This window comes from Myodes glareolus, chromosome 3 (assembly GCF_982192425.1).
Source record: "Myodes glareolus chromosome 3, mMyoGla1.1, whole genome shotgun sequence".
NCBI classification, from domain to species: Eukaryota; Metazoa; Chordata; class Mammalia; order Rodentia; family Cricetidae; genus Myodes; species Myodes glareolus.
In genome coordinates this window covers 77,378,431-77,399,154 of record NC_142028.1, presented here as the reverse complement: position 1 = coordinate 77,399,154, position 20,724 = coordinate 77,378,431, and the positions used below count along the sequence as shown (strand labels likewise).

Sequence of the window (20,724 nt, the reverse complement as noted above, 5' to 3'; positions counted from 1 at the left end):
AATGAAAAAAGGATCCCATAGGTTCATACAGAGTGGCACTTTAGAAGGTTGGGAATAGGTGTGGCTCTGTTGGAATAAGTATAACACTGGGGGGCAGGCTTTGGGGTTTCAGAAGCCCAAGCCAGGCCCAAGGTCACTCTCCCTTCCTGCTGTCTACCCATCTGGATCAGAACCCTCAGCTCCAGTACCATGTCTGCCTGCAAACCACCATGACAATAATGAACTAAATCTCTGAACCTGTAAGCAGCCCCAATTAAACATTTTCCTTTATAAGAGTAGCCGTGGTCATGATGTCTCTTCATAGCAATAAAACCCTAACTAGGACAGATAAATAATTTTAAGTTTTATAAAAAGAAACGAAACTGATCAAATCAGTACTTCTTAGGTTTAAGCAGAAAGATTGAGTCTAAGACCATCCTCTGCTATTTAATGAATCCTTGGCTGATCTGGGCTACATAGTAAGACCTTGCATCATCAACAGTAACAACAATAATTTATGGTAAGATTTCTTATCTGTGAAAGATTCTTGCTGCTCTTCACAAGGAATGAAGTTGAATATCCAACAGGACGAACTTCTCAGGCACCTGAACTCATGTGTACATACTCACACATAGACACACACATATACACATAATCAAAATTTTTTTAATCTATGACAGCTTCCAATACTTGGGTCTGAATAAATTAATGAACATGAACAGTGGTACTATTTGGGGACATGGGAAAGTTTGGGAATATACAAACTGGTAAATCAACATCAAGCTAGTTTAAGCAAGATAAAGAGATGGTTCAGTGATTAAGGTTACTGGCTGCTCTTGCATAGGACTGGGGTTCAATTCCCAACACCCATATGGAGGCACACAAACATCTGTAACTCCAGTTCCAGGAGATCTAATACCATCTTCTGACCTTTGTGGGAAACAGACATGCATATGTCACAAAGACATGCAGGAAAAACACCCATACACACATAAAAATAAATCCAAAAGAAAAAAAAGTTTTGGCTTTTTGTTTTGTTCTAGTTTAGTTTTTGAAGACAGGGTTTCTCTATGTAATAGCTCTAGCTGTCCCAGAACTTGCACTGTAGACTAGACTGGCCTCAAACTCAGAGAGATCCACCTGCCTCCATCTCCTAAGTGCTGGGATAAAAGGCATGTTGTACCATCATGACTAGCCTTTTTTTCTTTAAAGATCCTTTTCCCAGCTGGAAATGGTGGTGGTGGTGGTGGTGGTAGTAGCGGTGGCCCACGCCTTTAATGCCTTTAATCTGCCCACTCAGAGGAAGAGGCAAGCTGATCTCTGTGAATTCAGGGCCAGCCTGGCCTGCAAAGCAAGTTCCAGACAGACAGGACTGTTATACAGAGAAATCCTGTCTCGAAAAAAATAAAAAACAAAGAAAAAATGAACAACAACAACAAAAAGGGGGAGGGGCTGAAAGAATATGACAAATTAGTCAAGTCTGTTTTAAAAGTAAAGTTGAAAAGAATCATTCAGTGAAAAAATAAAACTCGGTGATGTTAAATATGAAAAAATTACTGTAAAAACAAATTTAAGCAATCTTTTGTCTAAGATAGCTCTCACTACATAGCTCTGGCTGGCCTATAACTTACCAGGCTTGTACCATCATACCTAGTAAAAGTTTTAATTAACACATAACTATGTGAATTTATGAGATACAATACAGTTTTAATACATTTCTGTGGTATATAATGATCAAATTAGGACAATTAACACAGCCATCACCCCAAGTATTTATGGTGAAACACAAAACTTTCTATTTTTAGGTAAAGAATACATTGCTAACTGTATCTTACTGCATAAAGAACACATGATTTTTTGTTTTGGTTTGGCTTTTCAGGACTGGGTTTCTTTATGAAGGCCTAGCTACATAAAGAAACAAGATATATAGGATATCTGCCTGCCTCTGCCTGCCAAATCCTGGGATTAAAAGCATGCACCACCACCACCCAGGACAACACTAGAATTTATTTCCAACTCCAAGTTTATAACTACTGATCAATCTCTCCTTATCCCTCTACCTTCATTAAACTTTAGAAACTACTATTTTCTGTTGCCTTGAGACTGACTTTGTTTCAAATTCAACATGTGAGAAACCACAGTACTTGTCTTTCTGTGCCATATGCCTTCCAGGTTTAACCATTGCAAATTATAAGCTTCCATCTTTTCACAGCTTAAGTGTGTATGTACACATATCACATTTTAACTGCTGATAGGCAAATTGATTCCCTATCTTGCCTATTCTGAGTTACCATAAACATGGAGTTGGTGTTTTCTCTTAGATATACAGACTTCATTTCTCTTAGATATACAGACTTAATTTCCTTTAGATATAATCCCAATAATAGGATTGCTGAGTTTACAGAAGTTCTCATTTTAGTGTTTTGTTTTTTAACTCTGGTACTATGATTTCAACCAAAAGCCTAACATATGCTAAGCATGTATAACACCACTGAGCAATAGTCTCAACATATTTGTCCTTTTGCAAAATCTCCATACTATTGGCTATAGTGACTGTACTAATTAACATTCCTATCAACAGTCTGTTTACTTTTCTTTACATGCTCCACAGTACCTGTGTTCTTTAATCACAACCATTGAAATGAAAGGTATTCTATGAGTTTGATATACATTTGCCTAATATTAATGATGCTAAGCATTTTATCATATAATTACTAGCCTTTTACATGTTACCTTTTGAGAAATGTCTAGTCAAGTCTTTTGTCCATTTTTATCATTATTTGGGATTTTTCAGTTGAGTTCCTTATGTATTCTGGATATTAACCCCTAAGTCAGATTATTAGCAAAGTCTTTTGCTGTAGGATAACCCTTTTGTATGCTATGAATTTGTTTTATTACCATTGGTTAGTTTTTAAAATAGCTGATTTTGCCTATAGCAAGACAGAAAAAAGCCAGGTGGGAAATCCAAGCAGAAATATAGGAAGAGAAAGGTGGAGTCAGGTAAAGCCACGAGACACGTGGCAAAACATAGATTCATAGAAATAGGTTGACTTAAATTGTAAGAGCTAGTTAGTAATAAGCCTATGAAATAGGCCAAATAGTTTGTAACTAATATTAAGCCTCTGAGTGATTATTTTAAAAGTGGCTGCAGGACCAGGCAGGACAAAAAAGCCTCTGTTTACAGTCTTTTCCCATTACCTAAGTTGTCTCTTCACTATTTCCATTACTGCGAGGAGCTTTCAATCTAATATAACTCATTTATCTATTTTTGCTTGTGTTGCCAGAGCTTTAAATCTTATCCAAAAATCCTCGCCTGGTGCAGTGTCATGAAGTATGACATTCACACATTTTTCTAGTAGCTACAGGTTTTGCATTTAACTTCTTTAATATAGTCTGAGTTGATTTTTATATGTGGAGTTAAGGGGTAGGAAAAGGGTCTAGTTTACTTCCATGTGCATATTCAACTGTTACGGCACCACTTACTAAAGAGACTACCCCTTCTTCAATGTATGCACTTAACATCTTCATCAAAAATCAGTTAGTTGTATAACAAGGTGGTGGTGGCACATGCATTTAATCCCTGTACTTAGGAGGTAGAGGCAGGCTGATATCTGAATTTCAGACCAGCCTTGTCTGGTGAGTTCCAGGACATCTGGGGCTACACAGAAAAACCACGTCTATAAAAAAGAAAAAGAAAAAAAAAAAACTAGCTAGCTGTAGAAGTCTGGATTTAAACTCTAGATTCTCTATTTTAGTACCGGTCTACATGTCTATGACAATACCATGTTTTGATCATTGCTTCCTAGAATTTTATTATTATTCTTTGAGATTATACCTATGACAATACCATGTTTTGATCATAGCTTCCTGGAGTTTTATTATTATTCTTTGAGATTATACCTATGACAATACCATGTTTTGATCATAGCTTCCTGGAGTTTTATTATTATTCTTTGAGATTTATTTTTAGTTTATGAAATGAGTGTTTTGCTTGCATAGATTTCTGTATACCATGTATGCGCAAATGGCATGTAAATGCCATAGAAGGCATCAGGTCCCCTGGAACCAGAGTTGTGAATGGAATCAAACCGCAGTCACTACAAGAGTAAGAAATACTCTTTTTGTTTGTTTTGTTTTGTTTTTGTCTTTTCAAGACAGGGTTTCTCTGTAGCTTTGGAGCCTGTCCTGTAACTAGCTCTTGTAGACCAGGATGGCCTCAAACTCACAGAGATCTGCCTGCCTCTGCCTCCCGAGTGCTGGGATTAAAGGCATGCGCCACCACCACCTGGCAAGAAATACTCTTCACCACCATCTCTTCTGTCCACTTTATGGAATATTTTAAAGCCAAATGTTATATAATGCCTCCAACTTTTACAAGAACAAAACACTAAGACTGACCTTAGATGAGTTGGAACAGCAAAAAGAAGGAAAGGGATGTACTAAATATGTATGAGTAACTTGATTTATTTGTAAAATTTTTTAATCTATATTAGTTTTTTGGGGGGAGAGCGAGGGCTCAAGACAAGGTCTATATACCCTGGCTTTCCAGGAACTCCCTCTATAGACCAGGCTACCTCAAACTCATTGAAAAAAACGTATATTGTTTTTTACCAGACAAGCCATTGATTTGGTGGTGGTGTAAAAGGTGGTGGTATGGGATATAAGAGAAGGCAGTATGCTTTATCATGATTTTTTGCCAGTGAATAGAACACTAAGACAGGCTACTAGCCTGGCTTACACAGTAGGAAAAAACAACTAACAGAACCTATCTCAAACAAGACAGAGGGCAAGGACAGACACTCAAAATTGTCTTCTAACCTCTACAAGCATTTCATGACACCTGTCTACCCACATAAAATCCAGCATTTAGGTGGTAAAGGCAGGAGAATCAGTTCAAAGTCAGACTCAGCTAGCATGGTGTAGTGTGACTTTAATTCCAGCACTCTGGAAGCAGTGGCAGATGAATCTCTACAAATTCGATACAAGTCTACAGAGCGAGTTTCAGGACAGCCAGGGTAACACAGAGAAACACTGTCTTGAAAAAAAAAAAAAAGAAAGAAAAGAAAAATCATCCTCAGCTACTACAGAGTTCCAAGGCTAAATGAGATCCTGTGGAAGTGGGGAGGTATCATTTTTTGTACTAATGCATTATGATTCATCTAGTCTTTTAAATGTTGGCTTTTCAAACTCAATTGTTAACACAAAGACTAGTGAGATGGGTCAGCACTTGCTGCTGAGCCTGGCAATCTGAATTTTAGCACCAAGAGACACCTGATAGAACCAATACCTACAAGGTGTCCTCTGACCTTACTCATTCATGCATTATGTAATGCACATGTACAGTAACGGATTGTGGTAAGTGCATATACATGCACACTCGTGTACACATATACATAGAATAAATAAGTTATATTTCTTGAGTTAAAAAAAAAACCACGAATAGGTATGAAGGCACACACCTTTAACTCCAACACTTAGGAGGCAAAGGCAAGCAGGTCTCCAGAGTTCACTGGCCAGCATTGCCCACTTGGTGAGCTCTAGGGTAGTGAGATCCAGTCTCAAAAGCAAAGAGGGGCTGAAAAATGACTCAACTGTTAGAAGTGCTTGCTGTTCTTCCTGGTGACTCACTACACGTGCTTCACAATTGCCTCTAACTCTAATTCTGGGGAATCCAACACCCTTCTCATCTTGATGGGCACTGAACTCCCATACACAAACCTACATGCAACACACACGTACACACAATTTTTAAAAATGAAATAAAATCTTTAAAAAAGAAAAGGGTGCATTTAATCCCAACACACCAGAGACAGAGGCAGGTAGATCTCTGTGAGTTAGAGGCCAGCCTAGTCTACAAAGCAAGTTCCAGGTCATCCAGGGCTACACAGAGAAACTCTGTCTTGAAAAAACAAAAACAAAAAAACCACTTGAGTTTTGGTTGAAACATTAAGCACAAAGTTGGCAACACAAATATAAAAAGCAAGGCAGGCCTAAAGACTTGACTGACTCTACCAGGATGTAGCATGAGGGGCCGGTGTGTTGGGGTTTCTGTCCCACCCGGTACCCCACAGCCGGCAAACCCCAAAGAATAAGATTACAAACTGATTGGCCCATTAGGTCGGGCTTCTTAATAGTCCCTGTAACTTATATTAATCCATTATCATTATCTATGTTAGCCATAATGGCTCAGTACCTTTTCCAGCTGGGCAGCTTACATGTTTCCTCTCCGGTGGTCTGGGCAGAACTGCCAGAAGGAGCTTCCTAGAATACTCCCAGTCTCTTTGCTCCACCTCTACTTTCTGTCTGGCTTTCCCGCCTATACTGCCTGCCTGGCCAATCAGCGTTTTATTAAAATATGATTGACAGAATACAGATCATTCTCCCGTACCACCAGGAGGTTCTGTAACACAATATGTGTAGTGATTTGTGTGTGTGTGTGTGTGTGTTTTAATAATGCTTACCTGAAGATCAGAGTGCAGAGCTAAATCACTAGAGCCCAGGCAGTGGTGGCACACACTTTAATCCCAGGACTCCAGAGACAGAGGCAGAGCCATCTCTCCAGTCTCTCCAGTTTGGGGCAGTGGTGGTGCATACCTTTAATCCCAGCACTGGGTAGGCAGAGGTAGGCAGGTCTTTGTGAATTCAAGGCCACCCTGAGCTACACTACTGCTGAGCCACCTTTATTCCCAGCACCAGGGAGGTGGAGAGGGGAAGTGATATGGCTGTGCTGAGAGAGGAACATAAGAAGTGAGGAAACAGGAGCTCAGTGTCATCTGAGGCAGCAGTCTGAGGAGGTAGTCTAGGAAAGAACAGGATCACCCCTTTGGTCTCTGCATTGGTAGAGGTAAGAACTAGAGTGGCTGGCCGCTCGCACTGCTTCTCTAATCTCTCAGTTTTCACCCTGATAGCTGACTTCTGAGTTTTTATTACAAGAACAACTAGAAGTCATGCTCCAATCAAGTATAAATGACAGACTACAGATCTTTGCACTTCCCATGTATGAGCTTGCTACATGATGGAGTACAATAAAGAAACAAGCAAGAACCAGAGAATGTTTTAAGAACAGGAAGAGAAAACAAAAACAGGAAGGTTGTCAGAGAAACAGCAGTGGGTTAAGTATTGGGGGAAAGGGGTAGTGGCAAGAATAGAGCACATGGTCAACAGTAGCAAATAGTTCACATAGCTTGAGAAGATGAAGATTAAAGAAAAAATGTAAGATTTAATTATATAAAAAAGTTTTCTGAGCCACTCACAGCATTCTTTTCGGAACTCTTATCACAATGAGACTTTTCACAAGTATCCACACCTACTCTATTTTAAGTTGCAAAATAAGTTCTAGTATGGCTATACTATGGGAAATTATACAACAATAAAAAAAAGCAAAGTATTTCTATAAGGAACTAACACAGAAGAGATGCTCAGAAATCATTTCACTCACTGCCAGGCACAGGTGGCACACACCTTTAATCTCAGCACTCAGGAGGCAAAGACAGGTGGATCTCTGTGAGTTCAAGACCAGCCTGGTCTACAGAGCAAGGTCCAGGAGAGAATCCAAAGCTACAGAGAAACCTTGTCTCAAAAAAAAAAAAAAAAATCACAGAAAGAAAGAAAGAAAGAAAGAAAGAAAGAAAGAAAGAAAGAAAAAAGAAAGAAATCATTTGAATAAAATAATTCAGTAACAAAGACTACAAACTTCATGATGGGGGGGGGTTCAAGATAGGGTTTCTCTGTAACTTTGGAGCCTGTCCTAGAACTTGCGCTGTAGACCAGGCTGGCCTCCAACTCAGAGATTCACCCATCACTGTCTCCCAAGTGCTGGGATTAAAGGTGTGCGCCAGCACTACCTGATCCATGACTTTTATTTATATACGTATTAGCTAAAAAGCAATCTATGGTTCTAGGGGTGGGAAGTCTGGTTAACTTTGGAGAAGGGAAGTAAGTAGAGGAGTTAGGGAACATTTTGGAAAGTGGAGATGTTCTCCACCTTGATGTGAGTAGTGTACATACTGGGTACATTAGTCTATAAAAATTCATAGGCTGTGGTCTACAGAGTGAGTTCCAGGACAGGCCCCAAAGCCACAGAGAAACCCTGTCATGAAAACAAATAAATAAATAACTCATAGGTTGAATGAACCGTAGATCTGTGCACTAAACTAAGTCAAATCTCAATTTCAAAAGCAAGTCAAATCATGACCTTGAAGGCAGTTTGGGAAAAGCCTAAGTATACAAACCATCATATCAAGATTATATATACAAAGTAAAGAAATTGAGACAGAATACAAACTCAAGAAGGTTGTTGGTAAGGCAACAAGATAATGTATATTAGGAGAAAGGAAATAACACATTTCAAGAAAACTGTGGTTTTTATTTGAGCTATAAGACAAAAAACATAACTAAGATCTTTAACAGACAAAGGGTGTATCAAGGATTTAGCCTCAGAGGGAAGAATAAACACTTCTTTCTTGGTGAATGCTATGAATAAATATAGAAAATCTTTTTTTTTTTTTTTTAAGTTTTTCGAGACAGGGTTTCTCTGTGTAACAGCCCTAGCTGTCCTGGAACTAGTTCTTGTAGACCAGGCTGGCCTGGAACTCACAGAGATCCGCCTACTTCTGCCTCCTAAATGCTGGGATTAAAGGCGTGCACCACCACCACCGCCAGGCTGAAATTATCTTTAAAAACAGGGGAGAGGCTGGAGAGATGGCTCAGCAATTAAGAGTTGTTCTGCTTTTGCAAAGGACTTGGGTTTGATTCTCTGTAGGCACTAGCAGCTCACAACAGTTTGTAACTCTAGTTCCAAGAGAAATGACACCCTCTACTAGTTTCCAAACTATCTGATATACTAACATACATGCAAGCAGACACTCATATACATAAAATAAATAAAAACAAATGGTGGCTGGCAAGATGGATCAGCAGTTAAGAGCACTGGCTGCTCTTTCAGTGGTCCTGGGTTAAATTCCTAGAAACCACAAGGTGGCACACAACTATCTATAGTAGGATCTGATGCCCTCTTCTGGCATAAAGGCATACATGCAGATTAAGCACTCATACACATAAAATAAATAAATCTTTAAAGATGAATAATTTTTAAAAAGCAAAAAAAAAAATGTTTTGTTTTGTTTTGTTTTCCAAGACAGGGTTTCTCTATGTATTCCTGGCTGTTTTGGAACTCTCTGTAGACCAGGCTGGCTTGAAACTCAGAGATCCACCTGCCTCTGCCTCCCAAGTACTGGGACTAAAGGATGGTGCGCCACCACCATCCGGCTAAAAAAATTGTTTTAAAAGGAGAGAATTGGAGCTGGAGAGATGGTTCAGCCTCTGGTTGCTTTTATAGAGGACCTGGGTTTAATTCCCAGCACCCTCACGGCAGCTCACACCTATCTGTAGCTCCAGTTCCAGGTAATCTGACACCCTAACACAGAGATATGCGAAGGCAAAATACTAATGCACATAAAAACTAAAAAAAGTCATTAAAATTTATTTAAAAAAGGGGAGAACAAGCAACCTTGAGCACATCACTGAAGCATACGATAAGGTCAATTGCACCAGGTAAACTAAGTCAGTAGAGAAAACACATTTCAAAAGTTTTGACTAGGTACTAGAAGCCACGGCAAAGCTCCAAGCTCAGAGAATAACACGTGGGAAAACAAAATGGGGGGAGGGGGGAGTTAAAAACCGTTGGCTAACATAGTATAACTCAAAGAATATAATGATGCCTGAGGAAGCTTATTTTATATGAGGAGCAAGAGGCGGGAGACCTGTAACAGGGGTCTAAAGCAGAGCTATACAAAAGCAATGCTGTCCCTGGCGTTCATCACTACACATTTTTCTACAAATCTAACAAGATCACGGATCTTCCAATTCCCCTTTCTTGCCAATCTCCTTTCACTGAACTTCTACCGCTGTGAGTGGCAGTTTCTCCTTTCTGATAAACTCGGATGACCTTTATTCCCTACTCATAAATACACCTACTGTTGTCTAATAACGTATATAAACACATCCAGTCCACTCGGAAATCTCACAAGGACTTTCACATTTCTATCGCTTTTCCCATTAACGAGAAGGCAGAGCCTTCATCTACGGGTTCTCCGTCCACAGCACCGGCCTCGAGATTGCACACATGCAGGTATTTTTTAAGGTGGTTTGTCGTTAAGGAGATGGGTACTGAGGAGAATGTTAGTGATTCTGGATACTTGCCTATAACAGTACAATGACCACCAAATCCAAATGCTTAGGGATGCCCCGTTTTTCTAAGAGTGAGGTTAAACCCTAAGAAAATCAACACTATCAAAGTGGCATCCCTCCCTCAAACTACTGACTCCTCTAGATAACGTAATAAGTCTACTCTCTGCTGCTCATTCACCCTGTCTACATTCCAGCACCCCTTCTCTCCACCCAGACCCCGGGACTACAAACGCCCCCAAGAACCATTTTATTCATTCCTCCAACCCGCCCTTCCCCAAGTCCACTGCAACCCCAGGCCCCCACCTTCTTTTCTCCACTCCCCTTTCCTCAGCCTCCTCAGACCTCCCACTCCCCCAACCGACTCAGTCCCCACCCCTCACCGCCGCAGCCCGGTCTTCCCGCGAGGTCCCCTCCCCCACAGCGCCCACCCTCGCCCGCCGACCCCAGCCCGCCTGACCTGCTCCCTGCCGTCGGACCCCGCGGGCCCGCTCCGCTCCTCCAGTCGCTGCCTCCCGGGCGGCGCTCGCCGGCGCGGGGGCAAGGGCTGCGGCTGGGGCAACTCGGTCGCCCGCGGAGCCGCATCCTCCCGGCGGGCGGGCGGCGGCTGCGGCCGCTCGCGGCAGCGACTCCGCTTCATCTCCGCGTCTGGGCCCCGCGGGCGTTAGCACCGCGACTGCGCCGGCCTGGCTGGACCCCGGGCCGCAGCGCGGCCGCGGCAAGCCCGGTCTACAGCCACCATGGCCCGGCGGGTGCTCGAAATCACCCGCAGCCCGGCCCCGCGGCGTCTCCGCGCTTCCCGTGGACTCAGGCGCCGAGACCTCCCTGGCGCGCCTCAGGGAGGCAGCATAGCCACCGGTGCGCCCTCCACGCCCGGCACACACTCGGCCGGCCACTCGCCGCCGCCGCCGCCGCCGCCGCCGCGGGCTCCGCAGCCAGCCGCCGGCCAGCCAGCCCGCCCGCCGCCCGGCCCGCCCCTCGCGCGCGCGCACGACCAGCCCGCCTGCCTCCCACAGCGCGCGGCCTGCGGCGCACGCGCTGGCGAACGGTCACGAAGACCCGCCCGCGGCCGGGCCGCGCGGTCTGAGGCGGAAGGGGGCGGGGCTGCCGGTGAGCCTGCGGCGGCTGCGGGTCGCCCTTTGGTTCTTCCGTTCATCCCTTTGATGAAGAGCTTGCCGACCCCGGCGTTGTGCGGGCTGAGGATCCGAAAAGGACTTCCAACGGGAGGGGCGAGACCACCACACTGTTTACCCGCACATGCTCACCTAGTTCGCACCTCACTCCTCAGAGACAAGTTAGCTCGCCCTCATGATACAGATAAGGAGACTTGAGGTGTAGGAAGAGGAAGCCGGTCACCAGCATATCAATAGGCACGTTAGACAGATTCCAATGCTTGTCCCTCTGTCCTGTTTACACTGCCTTTGACGAGACAGTGTATAAAATAATTGATGTATTCCTTCGGGATGCAAGGACTAAAAAGGCTTCCGGAAGATATGGACTTCCCACTGACAATGAAGTCATCTTGTTGCCACGGTCCAGCCCGCTGCGGCCTGGGCGGCCTGACCTGCCCCTTCCAATGACTCATCTGCCTAACAACACGTGGCAGACAGCTCAGCCATGCCTGGCCTCCTTCTGGCTTCAGCTGGTCTGCCACAACGCTGTTTTTCCTCTTTGACCTAACCAGAGTTCATTCCCAGAAACCTTTCCTGCCTGTTTCTTCCATTTGTCATCGGCCTCCTCCCGGAATCCTTTCTGAGTAGGAATAATGGATATCACAATGGCGCCTATTGGGTTCCAGACGCGACATTCAATTCATAAACACACATACTGAAGAAGAGGTCAGTAGTTTCCATTTACAGTTGAGGAAACAGGTTAAGCTATAGTGCAAAGAGAACTCAAGCCTTGGTCTGTGAAAAACCAGAACCCACAAACAACTAATGTGTTGAAAGACCCATGAAGCATGCTTCTGCTTTCCCTGTCTCACCTAGCTCCTCCCCATCCTCTACCTCAAAAAGAAACAGAAAGCCATCCTTGGTTCCTTCTTTCTCCTCATTCCCTCAGAGCGAAGAAGGCCGATTGCTCTATACCCTCACTATCTCTCCAATAGGCCTTCTCTTTCCATCCCATTGGCACTAACTCATATCCAGTTTTACCTTTCCTCACTTGTTTAACTGGGGAAGTCTCCCAACTAGCTCCCTTGCATCAAGTCTTATTCTCTTAGGATCATCTTCCCAAAGGCCTTTATAAGAATCTTCATAAGCTGGGCAATGGTGGCCCACGCCTTTAATCCTAGCACTCGGGAGGCAAAGGCAGGCAGATCTTTGTGAGTTCAGGGCCAGCCTGGTCTACAAGAGCTAGTTCCAGGACAGACTCCAAAGCTACGGAGAAACCCTGTCTCAAAAAACAAACAAAAAAGAATCTTCTTAATACTTTCTTGTTCGATAGTAAAATAAATCTCAAGTTAAAGTGTATACTTTCTAAGAAGGCAAGGCCATCATCCAAAAATCCAACCTCTACCTACCTCTTTCTTCTACTAGCCCAGGCTGTGACCACTGTTTATAGTTATCCCTGCTACGGGATAGGACCTGCACATTCTTGTTTACCAGCAGAAACACATGCTGAATCTGAAATGGCCATACAAGAGAAGATTAAAATTCCTTTGCCTGGGGTCTGGAGCTATAGCTCAATGCTAGAGTCCTTGGCTATCATGCACAAGGTCTCAAGTTTAATCCTTAGGATCTTTTTTTAAAAAAAAAAAAGTTTTTGTTTGGGGGCTGGGAATGTAGCTCCGTTGGTAGCATGTTTGTCCAGCATACACAAAGCCCTGAGGTTGATCCCAGAACGATATAAACAGAGTGTGTCAAGAGAATTCAAGAGAAACATGAAACAATCTCAAAACAAAATGCCAAAAAAAAAAAAAAGAATTACTATGCACCCTGCAAAGCAATGTAATCCAATGTCTGGTGGTAGGGGAAAAAAAAGAAAATACAAACTTGTCAAGCTCTGTTTGATTCGTTGGCCCTTTCTAAACAAACTCCTCTAGGCTTAGGCCAATTCATCTCTCCAAAGATCAGCCACAGACACAGCTTTGGGACCAGAGTCTCATCCTACTTGTTCATCTTCCACTCTTAGGAATGGTAAAAGTGAAGGTGGCATAGAGACACTAAGGTGGTTCTCAAAGTCACCCTTTTCCCAGGATTTACAGCCTTGTGTAATCTTTACCCTTTGGCTTGTAGCTAATGAACGAGTTAAAAAGAATGCCATCACTTTCATAATTAACTTACATCATATAAGATGACATCTTGGTAAAAGTCTCACTCTCAAACTCACAATGACCTTAAAGATGAAAATGCCCTTTATGGTGAGGCAGGGAACGTAACCCATCCTCCTTTCTCTTCCACCCAAGGGTTTTCATTACAGGCCTGTGCCATCACACCTAGTTACAAAATTTAATTTTTTACGTTGGGTATGGAAAGGACCATGTAGCAGGAAATAGCATGGCAACCTGCAAGAGATTAGAATAGCCCCTAGCCCAACAGTCAAAACAAAATCAAAACATACTAAAGTAGTCATTGAGGTGCTTGCTCAGTCCTGTACCTAGGAAGAAGTTAATTCTGACCAATATTGAGAGTATATCTCCAAGTGAGAACAAAGCCCTGTTAATATTTCAATGGGAGTCTGGCAAGATTCTGAGACACAGAACCCAGCAAAGCCAGGGTTAGACCCATAGAAAGTATGGGTTAGAACCCATAGAAAGTATGAGATAAACACATTATTTCTGGAGATTGTGCTAATCAGTTTTATTTGTTCTGTTTTTATCAATTTGATGCAAGCTGGCGTCATCTGGAAAGAGGGACCCTTAACAGAAGAATTGCCCCTATCACACAGGCCTGCAAATCAATCTGTGGAGCTTTTTTTTTATTATAATGATTAATATGATCCAGTCCAGCACAACCCAGTGCCACCCCTTGGAAAAGGGTCCTAGGCTGTACAAGAAAGCAGGCTGAGCGAGTCATGAGCAGCAAGTAAGCAGCACTCCTCTGTGGTCTCTGCTTCTCTTCCTGCCTTGAGTCCCTGCCCAGACTCCCTTTCATGATGGACCATAACTGGAATTTGTGATCCAAATAAATTCCCTGCCCCTTCCTCCCCGGGTTGCTTTTGATTAAGTCTTGTCGCAATAATAGAAAATAAAGTAGGACAGGTCGAGGGATATGGTGGTATAGCTAAGAACACTTGTTGCACCTGTAAAGGACCCGCGTTTGATTGACACCCTCCTGTAATACCAGCTCCAGAGGATCCGATGCCTTGTTCTGTTGCGGGTATTTGTACATGGTGTAAAGATGTGTCATTAAAAAGATTAATGGCCACTGGGCGATGGTGACACATGCCTTTAATCCCAGTACTCAGGAGGCAGAGGCAGACAGATCTCTGTGAGTTCAAGATCAGCCTGGTCTATAAGAGCTAGTTCCAGAACAAGCACCAAAGCTACAGAGAAACCCTGTCTTGAAAAAAACAAGGAAAAAAAAAGGATTAATGGCCAATAGCTAGACAGAGAAGTTAGGCAGGACTTGTGGGCAGAGAGAGCACTGATGGGATGAAACTAGGCACGTAGGATTAGCCAGCAAAACATGGAGAGAGTCAGGTGGACGTACAGAATGGAGGAAAGATAAAGAGAGCCATGTGGCAGAATGTAGATTAATAGAACTGAGTTAATTAAAGTTATAAGAGCTAGGTGAAACAAGCATAAGCTAAAGCCAAGCTTTCATAATTTATAATAAGTCTCCATGTCATTATTTGGGGATGGGTGGTCCAAAAAAAGTTTGACAGGAAAGTCTACCAACACTATTCTGGCTTCCTTGTGTACCCACATGCATGTGTGCACATGCTCACAGATGCGATCACATATATAAGAATTTTTAAAAATGTAACCTGGCATAGTGGCACATGCCTTTAATCTCAGCACTTGGGGCAGCCCTGAGCAGGCAGATCTTTCTGCACACACCCACACACACCCACACACACATACACACACAGGTGTGTGCACTCACGCTTGCTCACAATTTAAAATAATTGTCTTAAAACAGCAAACACTCTTTTTTGGTGTGTGTATGGTGTTTGCGTATGAGTGTGTGGGCGCACATTTGCATGCAGAGGCCAAAGGAGGACACCAGGTATCTTCCTCTATTACTTTCCCTCTTATTACCGGGAGTTAGGATCTCTCACTAAATCAGAAGCTTGTGGTTCAGCACTTTCCTGATACCAGCCTATTTTTGTGCCCCAAATGCTGGGTTTATAGGCACATGCAGTCATTCTTGACTTTTTGCATGGGTGCTAGGGATTCAAATTGAGGTCCTCATATTTTCACTGAGCCATTTACCCAACCCCCAACAAATATTTGTTCTTGGCAACTGTGTGGGCCAACTGTATGAGTCTTATGGTTTAGAGCAGTCCAGCTGGCCATTGCTGGGCTTGGGAATCCTCTGTAGACAGCTGAGAGTGATCTGTGGTGACTAGATCAACAGGCCACTCTCACAAAACTGGCACTGGGCTCTAGCAATGGAAGCAAACAGGACATAGACACTGCACATTCCATTAGGCATGCATGAACTTCTTCACATGGCAACAGTAGTAGGAATCCCAAGAGGAAAGAAAGACAAGATGAAAGTTCTTTTCAAGTCTTTGTTGGCTTCACATTGGCGACTGTGTCATCGCCAAAGCAAGTCATGAGTCACAAAACAAGTCAATGTGGGAAGAGACAAAAGTTCCATGTCAAAGAGGGCCGGATTCAGGGAAGGGAAGAATTTGTGGCTGTCCCTGAAGTCCAAATCCAGCCATAATTAAATTAGTCTATTATAATATTTGTTTCCAGATGGATCAAATGTTTGTACTACCTCAATATGTATATATTAAGTCAGGCGTCTCAGCACTTGGGAGAGTGAGTGTGAGAAGTGTGATTTCCAAGCCAGCTGAACACTACTTTAGGAAGATCCAGACCCAGAAAAAAATATAAGCCTCATCAAACATTTAGATACCATTGTCAGGTTACAATAAAACTAAGGAAATGAAATATGAAGAGGGAGGTCATGAAGCCTGTATTAGTAAGGGTTCTCGAGAGTAACAGAACTTATGGAATGACTCTCTCTATATATATACATATATATTAGAATGACTTACAGGCTATGGTGGTCCAGCTAAGCCAACAATGACTGACTATGAACGGTAAGTCCAAGAACCCAGTATATGAGACTGGATATTTCAACTTGTCTTCAGTATATGCTGGAATCCCAAAGAAGTAGGCTCTAATGCCAGTAAAAGAATGGACTGCTAGTTAGGTGAAAACAGGCACAAAGAACAAACGTTCCTTCTTCCACGTTCTTGCATAGGCTTCCATCAGAAATCATGGCCCACGTTAGAGGTGGGTCTTCCCACCTCAAAAGATCTGGATTAAGGTATATCTTCCCACATCAAATTAAGCACAAATCCTTCACAGATGTATCCCTCCATTTTTGGGCTTTAGTTAATTCCATATATAATCAAGTTCACAATGAAGAATAGTTGTCACGAGGTTAATCCTGTCCCTAATACGCCTAATAATTACAGGCGTGTATCACCATATCAGACCAGATGTGTTTTCCTTTACAGGAATATTCCATGCATGGTGCTGTGTACTTCTCATTGCTCCATATCAAGAACCACATGGTAACAAGAAATTCTACCTTTTGTTTTGTTTTTTCAAGACAGGGTTTCTTGGTAGCTTTGGAGAGTGTCCGGGAACTTGCTCTGTAGACCAGGCTGGCCTTGAACTCACAGAGATCTGCCTGCCTCTGCCTCCCAAGTCCTGGAATTAAAGGCATATGCCACAACTGCCAGGTGAGACAGACTTTCTACATAGCCCAGACTCACCTATATCTAACTCTTCCTGCCTCAGCTCCCAAGTACTGAGATAAGACACATGCACCAACATAGTCTGCCAAACCAGGGTCTGATGTCTAAGATCTATATTCTGGATTTGAGATTTAGAAGCACTGGAGGGGTGACAGTTGTTGTTTGTTTGTTTGTTTGTTTGTTATACTAAGAATTGAACCCAGATTCTTATGCATGGTAGGTAAGTGCTACACCACTGAATCATAGCTCCTGCCCCTCAGCAATCATTTTTAAAGAATGCATGTAAAAAGGCTATGTTTAATATGTTCATCTGAGCATATGTTTTTACAATTTCTCTTTCAAACACTCCTTTGGATTTGTTCCGAACATTAATAAAATAAATCTAATTTATGACAAATTCCTAGAAGACAAAAGCTTCTGAGTTGTTTCCCCATAGCCATTTCATTGCCAACCCATTTGCAGTTTTGTAGGTTTTTTTCTTTCTTTTTTCTTTCTTTCTTTTTTTGTTTTGTTTTGTTTTGTTTTGTTTTTCGAGACACTGAGATAGGGTTTCTATGTAGCTTTGGAGCCTGTCCTGGAACTCGCTCTGAAGACAAGGTTGGCCTTGAGCTCACAGAGACTCACCATCTTCTGCCACCACCCAACGCTCTCTCTCTCTCTCTCTCTCTCTCTCTCTCTCTCTCTCTCTCTAAGATAACAACATTTTTCTGTGTAGCCCTGGCTGTCCTGGAATTCATTTTGTAGACCAGGCTGGCTTTGAACTCAGAAATTCACCTATCTCTGCCTTCCAAATGCTGGGATTAAGGGTATGTGCCACCATCACCTGCTATAACTTTATTATTTTATTACATTTTGAAATTTATTTTAAAGAATTGTGGAAATTTGTTTTTTTTCTATTATGTACATACCTGCAAAGTATCCTTAATATTTCCTCTTGTTCTATAAAGCAAGAAATATTTACCAAATGGCATTTTCTATGGACTAGTGAGATGGCTCAGCAGGTAAAAGCATTTGCCAACCAAAACTGAGGACCTGAATTAAATTCCCATGACCCATAGAAAAAGGAGAGAACAACCTCTCAAAAGGAATTCTCTGATTTCCACACATAGATATACTCTCACAGAAGTAAAACACACTCACACACACACACACACACACACACACACACACAAACATATAAACAAATAAATAAACATTTACTATATGACTCTTTGCAGAAAAAGTTTGTTAATCTCTGTATTGGGGAGTAATAACAAAACTGAGGGATTATGCTTTTATTTTCTGCTCTCCATCCAGGATTATGCTTTTGAAAGTCTTACTTCATTTACATACATTCCAAATAAAGCAGAAATTAAAAGCAAAGGGTCTTTAATCCCACCAGTCAGGAGGAAGAGGCAGCTCTCTATGAGTTCAAGGCACCCTGGTCTATAAAGTGTGCTCCAGGACAGCCAAGACTATATAGTGAGTGAGACCCTGTCTCAAAAGAAGAAAGGGGAGGAGGAAGGAGAGAAAGAAGAGGAAGAAGAGGAAAAGGAGAAAGAAAAAGAGGGGGAGGAGGAAGAAATTCAAGTTCACCTTCAGCTACATAGCAAGTTCAAAGCATGGGCTACATGAGTATAGCCTCCGTACCACTACTAAGTGTACTACGGTTCTATGCCTGTAGCATACCATCTGCACGGTATGGTTCGCTTGTAGAGCAAGGGGCTGGAGAATGAAACACACATACAGACAGAGACACAATCATCCTTGAAACAAGAATGCCAAGAAGGCCCTCGTGAATCAAGAACGCCAATTTTATTATGTTATAGGTTAGCTTATATAGGGTCTCCTTGACCAATGACCATGCCCTGACTCTCAGCTGCAAGCCCACCAGAAACCACTCCCGTGTCTCGTGCTCAGAGCAGCTGCAAGCACAGGAAAAGCAGCTGTTTGCTCAGAGCAGCTATAAACATAGGAAAAGTTGTTTACAGGAAGTTCAGGGTCTTGGGGTCCACAGTCCCCAACACATGAGACCCTGTTTCAGAAAGCAAAATGAAAACAAGGAAAAGAAGAGGGAAGAAAGGATGAAAGAGTCAGCAGGAGTACAGAGGTTGCTGGGTCTTTTAGGACAACCTGGAACAGCTGATCTACTCTTAGAATGCTTATCTCCAAGCCTTGGTGGAAAGAATGAATATCTGTATGTTTAACACACTTGCCGTAACATCCACAACTGAGTCAGAGAATTGATTAGAACAAGCCTTCAGTAACTGGCAAATAGCACAAACTAAACTGGAATTCAAAAACTATATTTGGCAGTAGCTGGAGCTGCATAGTTCGTTCTTCCCTCTCCTATGATTTAACTAGATCTCTCCTCTCTTGCTTTCATCTGTCTCTCTTTACTCCTTGGTCCATGCAACATTAAATATGACCAACAACTTTTCTGTTTTGCATTAAATATACATAGTCATGATATAGGAGGGTCAACTGTCTATTTGTTACTTTCATTGGTTAATAAAGAAACTGCCTTGGCTTTTGATAGGAGAGCAGCTTAGATAGGTGGAATAGACAGAACAGGATGCTGGGAGAAAGAAAGCAGAGGCTGGCAGACACCATGGCTCTCCTCTCCGAGATGGACGTGGGTTAGAATCTTCCCAGTAAGCCACGAGGTCGTGGTGATATACAGATTATTAGAAATGGGTTAATTAAGATGTGAGAGTTAGCCAAGAAGAGGTTAGAACTAATGGGCCAGGCAGTGTTTAAAAGAATACAGTTTCTGTGTAATTATTTCAGGTAAAGCTAGCCAGGCGGCCAGGAGCCGGACGGGATGAAAAGCAGCCCACTGCTCCTTTTACAATTGGCACCCAACGTGGGAAATGATGCAGGAGGGTCTTCTATCTATCTGTTGCTATAAAGAAAACTGCTTGGTCTGATAGGTCAAAATATAGGTAGGCGAGGAAGACAGAACAGAATTGTGGGAGAAAGAAAGCAGAGGCAGGCAGACGCCATGCAGCCAGCCGCCAGGTCAGATATGCTGAATCTTTCCCGGTAAGCCAGCACCTCGTGGTGACATACAGATTATTAGAAATGGGTTGAAGTCAAGATGTGAGAGTTAGCCAGTAAGAGGCTGGAGATAATGGGCCAGGCAGTGTTTAAATGAATACAATTTTCGTGTAATTATTTCAGGTGTAAACTAGCCAGGGAGCCAGGATCCTGGCAGGAACACAGCCTGCCGCTCCTTATTCAACATAGTCAGAAGATACTGCTGAATAAATTAACTGCATTGTCTTCCTAGAGATAAAATGGTAAAAAGAAATTCACTGGTCCAGTGTGAGCCAGACTAGGATGACCAATCATAGTCAAATAGGGAAGGTCAAGTGACCTAATATCCACAGCAAGAGCTATGTGGACAAAATTACAGCAGTGGCTGTTCTTACAATGGTAATGCCTGGCTATGGGGAACAGAGGAAGCCTGAGTGTGTGAAGTCCTGAAATGAGCCAGCCGTTTCCAGGACAGTATCCTCAGACTCATGGAAAAACAGCAAAGACTTCCATGGTCTTGGTCCATGTGTGCATGTTGGTAGTATGTGCAGAAATGCCCATCACAACTTTCTCCCTCTTCCCTGCCATATTTAGGGCTTGACGACTGCTCCCCTACAGAGAACACACCTACAGAGATTATCTAAATTTAGCTCCTTA

The 20,724-nt window shown here is 42.7% G+C and overlaps 1 protein-coding gene across 1 annotated transcript in view; it reads right to left on the bottom strand.

The window, feature by feature from the left end:
* Positions 1-11,073, bottom strand: part of Mast2 (microtubule associated serine/threonine kinase 2) — a 129,962-nt gene extending 118,889 nt beyond the window's left edge. Inside the window, 1 exon segment of the mRNA XM_048443944.3 lies at positions 10,625-11,073. Coding sequence (XP_048299901.3) covers positions 10,625-10,804 — 180 coding nt within the window. The 5' untranslated portion in view covers positions 10,805-11,073.
* Between the last annotated feature and the right edge of the window lie 9,651 nt (positions 11,074-20,724).